Source organism: Bidens hawaiensis, unplaced genomic scaffold (genome assembly GCF_021521415.1).
Source record: "Bidens hawaiensis isolate Kalapana, Puna unplaced genomic scaffold, B.hawaiensis_p1.1 tig00007389_1, whole genome shotgun sequence".
NCBI lineage: Eukaryota > Viridiplantae > Streptophyta > Magnoliopsida > Asterales > Asteraceae > Bidens > Bidens hawaiensis.
Window position 1 is genome coordinate 647,050 of NW_027491511.1, and position 6,531 is coordinate 653,580.

At 35.0% G+C, this 6,531-nt stretch overlaps 1 protein-coding gene across 1 annotated transcript; it reads right to left on the bottom strand.

Annotated features, from left to right (window-relative positions):
* Window positions 1–5,948, bottom strand: LOC143635039 (5'-adenylylsulfate reductase-like 5). Its single transcript, XM_077102949.1, has 4 exons — window positions 5,772–5,948; window positions 3,772–3,953; window positions 2,803–2,927; window positions 1–505 (listed from the first exon to the last, which is right to left on the bottom strand). Exons 1-4 carry the CDS (start codon window positions 5,931–5,933, stop codon window positions 111–113), a joined length of 864 nt encoding a protein of 287 aa, XP_076959064.1. The 5' UTR covers window positions 5,934–5,948; the 3' UTR covers window positions 1–110.
* Between the last annotated feature and the right edge of the window lie 583 nt (window positions 5,949–6,531).

Below are 6,531 nucleotides of genomic sequence, written 5' to 3' on the forward strand. Positions count from 1 at the left end.
TATATTACACACAACTTGTTCACCTCATTCAAACTTTTATAAAAGTAACAAAGCAAATCTTTATCATTGTGCACTTATACCCTACAAATCAACCACTATACTCACCACCTTCATTCCCTTGCAGGAGATGATTCTCCCAACGACACCGACGCCAAAGACGACACCAAAACACGCGCACCTCGTGCACCATGATGACTACTTTTGCTAATGGTAAACTTACCAAACACAGACTTCACATTAAACAAGTGAAGCGCATGAGTCAAAAGCTGCCTTGACTCACCAAAGATGGCTAGATTCAATCTCGGAATGTATGTAACCCACAAAGCTACCACATTGGATACTATGTCGGGGCATAATAATAACACCACCTTTAATGAGACGAATAATAATGAAAAGACTAGATAGGGTTCATCCTTCCATGATTGAAGAGCTTGGGAGGTGTTTTCATCAGAAGAAGAATACCATTGATCATCATCTTCCGTGATGTTCATTGCATATTTGAGTCCTAAAAAAGTTAGGATTCACGAATCATAAAATATTACAATGATAACTTCTAGATAGGGATCGAACCAAGCTTAAATATTGAACCCGATCTCGAGCCCAAAAATAAGCTTGTTAAATAAACCAACTTGAGCTGGTCATGAGCCTAAACGAGCTTATAATTTATAAAATATATTTTTATAAGAATTACTATTATTGTTATATATAAAGTTATGACCAAAATTACTAAATAATATACATTATGTTGTATATAAAAATTGGAATTAAAATAATCCTAAAAAAATAATTTTAAATGTATATAAATTAAATAATACATGATAAAAAAGCCCAAGCTTAAGCTTCACATTTTACCGAGCTTAAGTAGGCTTGGGAGGCTAAACAAGCCTATTATTTATATAGTTTATATTTAAACAATCAAATCATATTTTTATAATAATTATAATCACATATAAAGTTATCACAAAAATTATTGAATAATATTGATTCTATTATGTATAAAAATCATGGTAGGGTCGGTATATTCCACCAATAGCAAAGCTATGGTAGGGTCTGAGGAGGGTAAGATGTAGACAACCTTACCTCTACCCTTTAAGAATAGAGAGGCTGCTTCCGGTGAGACCCCCGGCTCGATAGTAGTTTTGCATCAAGCCTTGGACATAAGGCACATAACACTCAACCATCGGGACACCGCCGATCGGTGCATGTACCCTTGTCTTTTGGCTATCAACGCCACCACATGATGCCTGATTAACCTTCCGCCACTTTTAACGTTATTTTCACGAGATTAGTAAAATCACGTCAAAATTAGTGCAATTTCACTTTTGCCCACCCGAGGGTTAACACATATACATTATATGCGCGCACCGCAAGCAGGGCGTGTAAAAATTATAAAAATTAGAATTAAAGATATATAAAGACTAATTATAAACTAATTAATCCTGAGCCAAGCCCGAGCTATGGAAATAGAGCCTGAAACGAACCAAGCTCGAGCCTGTAAATAAGCTTCTTTAAAAACGAACCCATGCTTGACCTTTCCCTTTTCATCGCGAGCCTATTATTTATATAATTTTAATTTAAAATGATAAATATATATACTTTTATAATAATTGTTATCAAATATAAAAAGTAGAATTAAAATACATATCAAGAATAACTATAACTGTATATGAATTATTATAAAATAAAAAATGGACCAAGCTTGAGCCCGAGCCTGAGCCCGAGCTTGTAAAACAACTCACGAGCTAAGCTCAAGCTTTAGAAACAGACTGAGTTTCACTTTTAATCGAGCTGGAGTTGGCTCACAAGCCAACACAAGCCATATTATTTATATATACTTTATTTAATATATTAAATATATGCTTCTATAATAACTATTATTATATATAAGTTATGAAAAATAACTATATAATATACATTATGTGGTGTATTTATAAAAAATTAAAATACTTATAAAGAATAATTACAGATGTATATAAATTAATTATTATATAATATAATTACAAAATTTGGTGCCGCAAACCGCAAAGCCCGACTGGGCAACTTTGCGGCACCTGATTGGTCCTTTTAAGTTTATTTTAGTTTCGTCTGTAACAAACGTAACAAAAACCGGCCGAACACTTATTGGGCATTTTTTGTTTGTTTTAGTTTCGGTCTGTAACAAATGTAACCAAAACCAACCAGATGTCAATTTTGTTTTGTTTTAGTTCCAGTGCCGTAACAAACGTAGCTAAAACCGACCAAATTCCGATTTTGTTTTTTGTTTTAGTTCCGATACCGTAACGAACGTGACAAAAACCAACCGAATTTGCGTAGACTCGCCGTCTCAACACCCGATATTGGCAATGGTAGGGTTTTACCAACGACCGAGTTTTACCGGCCGACGTCACTTGGTCCACCTCAAATTTTATTATTTTTTTGTTTTTATTTTGGCTTTAGTTCTGGTACAATAACACACGTGACTGAAACCAACCGATTTCGCGTCGACTTACCGCCTCAAACCTTGCGACTAATAACGTTTGGGTTTTATCATTGCCTGGAGTTTACCAACTTGCCCGGCGCAACGCGCCGGTGGAAAAACACTAGTTCATAAATAATAAACAAACTAAGCCTGAGCCGAGCTCAAGCTTGGAAAAACTACTCACAAACCAAGCTCGTGCTTCAGAAATGGAGCTCAAAACGAGCCGAGCTCGAGCTGTCGTAAGTTAAATGAGCCGAGCTCGGTTCAGCTCGTTTACACTTTTACTTCTAGAAACAATAAGACATGAACAGTTGCTGAAACTGAATATTTTTTAAAAATGTCACCTGTAGTTGTTTGATAGAACTCTGAAAGGGAGTGCAAATCTTTTGGACCATGATAATGAACACGATCCGTTTTGTTTGCTATTACAATTGACGGGACACTGTGAATTCCATGTATAGAGAAAACACTGCACAAATTACACGAACCGCTTAAGCTGACGTGGCAAGATGAGCGGGCTGAGTTTACCTCAAAAGAAATAAATGGAAAGTTGACCTCAAAACATTTTTTTGTCTATTTATTATAACACAGGTAATGAATTAATGATAATTGAAAACAATACTATAATAAAAAAAAACTGAATCTTTAAGAATTTGCACACATAAAAATAGACTTTGGGCAACTCTCAATCCGTTACACCCACTTGACCAATTTCAAGAACAACAGACAAACCGAGCATTTAGTGAATCGTTCGACGGGAAGTTCGTTTATTTAATAAACGAACGAACATAAAAACATGTCTCATTCGTTCATTTATGTTCATGAACATTCGTTTTAAATTCATTTATGTAAGTTTGTTTACAATTGTTTATGTTTGTTAGTTTACGTTTGTTTAAGTTCGTTCACTTACGTTTGTTAATAAATTCATGTAAACTTTTTAGGCCCACTACAATTTTGTCTTTAGCAGAATAGCAGTTAAGTTTTAGACCCAACATGTTGTTCACATTTACAGTTAATTGGTTTTAGCTCAGTTAAGTCCGTTGATTTACGTTCATTAATGTTCGTTTGTTTAGACTTAATGAACGAACATGAACATGTTCATTTCTTAACAAACATGAACGCATTCATTTTATTAGTGAACAAACACAAACTAGAAAACCCCGTTCGTTTAACGAATATAAATTTGGGTTGCAACATCTTGGAAAAACATTCAATTTTTGAACTCCATTTGTGTTCGTCCAGTTCGTTCACACGCTAGCGGTAACCGTTAACGAACAGATGTTTATAGAAACTGATTAAATGCAATAACTTACGTTGGTAGGTTTGAAGATTGTTCAATCTTCACATGCTTCATTTGTGGATACATTAATGCAAGAGCATCAAATTTGGGCTGCATAATCTTGGAAAACGGGCACCACAAAGCATAGAATAATATAACTGTATATGTGTTTGGTTTAGACGATCTCAACATATTATTAAGTAACTCCCCATCAATCTGCACCCGAAAAATGATTAATAACAAAATCAACTAATATTAAAGAAGTGTATTTACGACATTAAATATACAGCTCATCCTATTGTTTTCTTGTTAATTTGAATCTAAATCCATAGTTTATATTAGGGTTGCAAACAAACCGAACTGAACCAAAGCTAACCAAACAAGGCCGTGTTCATGTCCGCCCATTAAGCTTTTATCGGACAAGTGAATAGTTCATGAACACCTAAATGAACGAAATTTCTTGTTTGTGTGCTCATTCATTGTTGGTGCATGCTTTGTAACAGATGATCTTTTGTGTTTGTTAGAATTGAGAGCAACGGTCAAGGGGAGTCTGTTGGTGCATTTTGTGACCGTCGCTATGCAATTCTGACCAGCGGAGACGCCATAGGCGAAGTTAGAACAACTTCGCCTTAGGTGAAGTTAGAACAACTTCGCCATAAACTTCGCCTACTGGCCCAAGCCCAAGCCCGCGAAGTTGGTTTATCTATGTATATGTGTGTCTTGTTTAGGGTTTAGTATCCAGAAAGTTAGAGTTTTTGTGTTTCAGTTCAATTGTCTAGAGAGAAACAGAGAGGTAGATTCGTGTGGGACGGCCCGAGGTAGAGCTCACCTCGGGTCGGACGTGTTTTGGTTTATGTTTGGTTTGTAACGTGTTATGGTTATATTATAAAGGATCTGCAGATTCGTTTATCCCATTCGTGTGTTTGTTCGTGTGTTTGTTTATGTGTAATCGTGTTCTTCGTCTTCTACACCACTAAACGAGTCTAGGAGGATTCCGCACTACTAGACTTCGTCTTTTTTTTTCCTTACATTCATTAAGGAAATGAACTTGTTTGTGAATCGTGAGGTTCAGTGACACAAACAAACGAACATAAACATTATTCTATTTGACTTGGCTGACCGAGAATGGCTAGTGTCAACGGTTCCGTCCGATTACCAAGTTTGTGTTGGTGTTTTTTTGAACATTCATATTCATATGTTAATTTTCTTATAAACTAATCACATAATATATTTTTATTTTATAGTTATTATTATTTTGCTTAAATCTATATGATAAGATTAGATAAGCCATTAAAAAAAAACATTAATGAACGAACAACATTAACACACATAAACAAACATCTTATCGAACTTCCACGAACACAATTGAATAGATAACGCCTTTGTCCGTGTTTGTTCATTTAGTTTATCAAACGACAATCCTTATGCGTGTCCGTTCATTTATAAAACGAAAATACATAAAGTAACTTCCAGCCAAATAGCTCGCCGAGCGTTCGGTTCGTTTACAACCCTAGCTCATATGCATAATTCTATAATCAGATCCAAGAGTAAGTTCAATTCAATTTGATCATTAAAACACGAACTTGATGCAAGGCGTAAGGGGTTGTTTGGTAGCCTGTTAATGATTCCATTAAGAGGTTGTTTGGTTACAGCCAATGTTGTAAACATCCCGTGATTAATCCCCGATTTATCACTAGTCAGTACCCCACCGACCAAAATTGAAAACTTTATATATAAAATTAGGTACATATTTGAATAATTAGATTTAAATTCCAATCCGGCTAATGAATAGTCCACACCGCACCGGTCGACTAGCGCCTATGGATATCTACAACACTGGAATTACACCTCTTAATGGTTAAGTTTCACAGACTACCTCTGTTTATGATTTCCCCCAAATTAAACCTAAAATGAATGATTAAAATTTAAAAAGTACAATTCAATAAAAAAAATAAAATAAAATGTCCTAACCTATTCAGCTATTCTAATAATAATAATAATAAACATAATAAGAAATGAAGAATGGATTGATACCTGGATGGGCGGAGAAGAAACGATAGCGGTAGGGCACTGAAGCTTCAGATCGAGAAGGAACGGATGCATTTGAGTTTGAGGGAGGCATGCGAAGGCCGGTGAGGATGTAAACAGCAGCCTCATGAACATTATACACACCGCTAATTTCATACACGACCCCATTATTATTATTATTATTATTATTATTATCAACACAACAACCCTATTGATTCAACGATCTCTTTGATTCAATGGTTTGTTTGAGAGACAATTTGACGAAAGTGATGATGATGATGATGATGATGATGATGATGAGGAAAAATCTAATCAAAATGTTGAAACAAAATATTCTTTCTTGTTATTTATTTATCTATGTATATTTATTGTTTGTTACCAAATGGGCATGTGGCTAGTGGTATCGATGTTACTTGTAAACTTTTCATATATATATATTTCTACTTCCACTTTCTTATAAAATTAAAAATTGTATTTATGATTATTGTTTTGATGCAACTAATTAACAAAAATACGGTAAGTTTAGCCGACGAGATTCTCAATTTCCTACTCAAGCTGATACTTTAACGGAAAAATTATTCTTAACGTTCCACTTCATACGAGGTTGGACGTCACATGAATTTGATATGGAAATCTAAAGGTACCCAAAGGAATACTAACGACTTGTTTGATCGTCTCAGCACTAACTTACAGTTGATCCGTCATTAACCCTTTTCCTTTGTCAATCCCGGAGGAAGTAAGAAGACGCATTCCAAGAGATGCGTCG

What these genes read in the sequence shown, in the direction of transcription:
- LOC143635039 (XM_077102949.1), bottom strand. Translation starts at nt 5,933, where the DNA reads ATGGGGTCGTGTATGAAATTAGCGGTGTGTATAATGTTCATGAGGCTG. An exon ending in CAATCTTCAAACCTACCAAC is followed by an intron (nt 2,928 to 3,771) that starts GTAAGTTATTGC and finishes TAATTTGTGCAG; the next exon opens with TGTTTTCTCTATACATGGAA. An exon ending in GTTCTATCAAACAACTACAG is followed by an intron (nt 506 to 2,802) that starts GTGACATTTTTA and finishes TAACTTTTTTAG; the next exon opens with GACTCAAATATGCAATGAAC.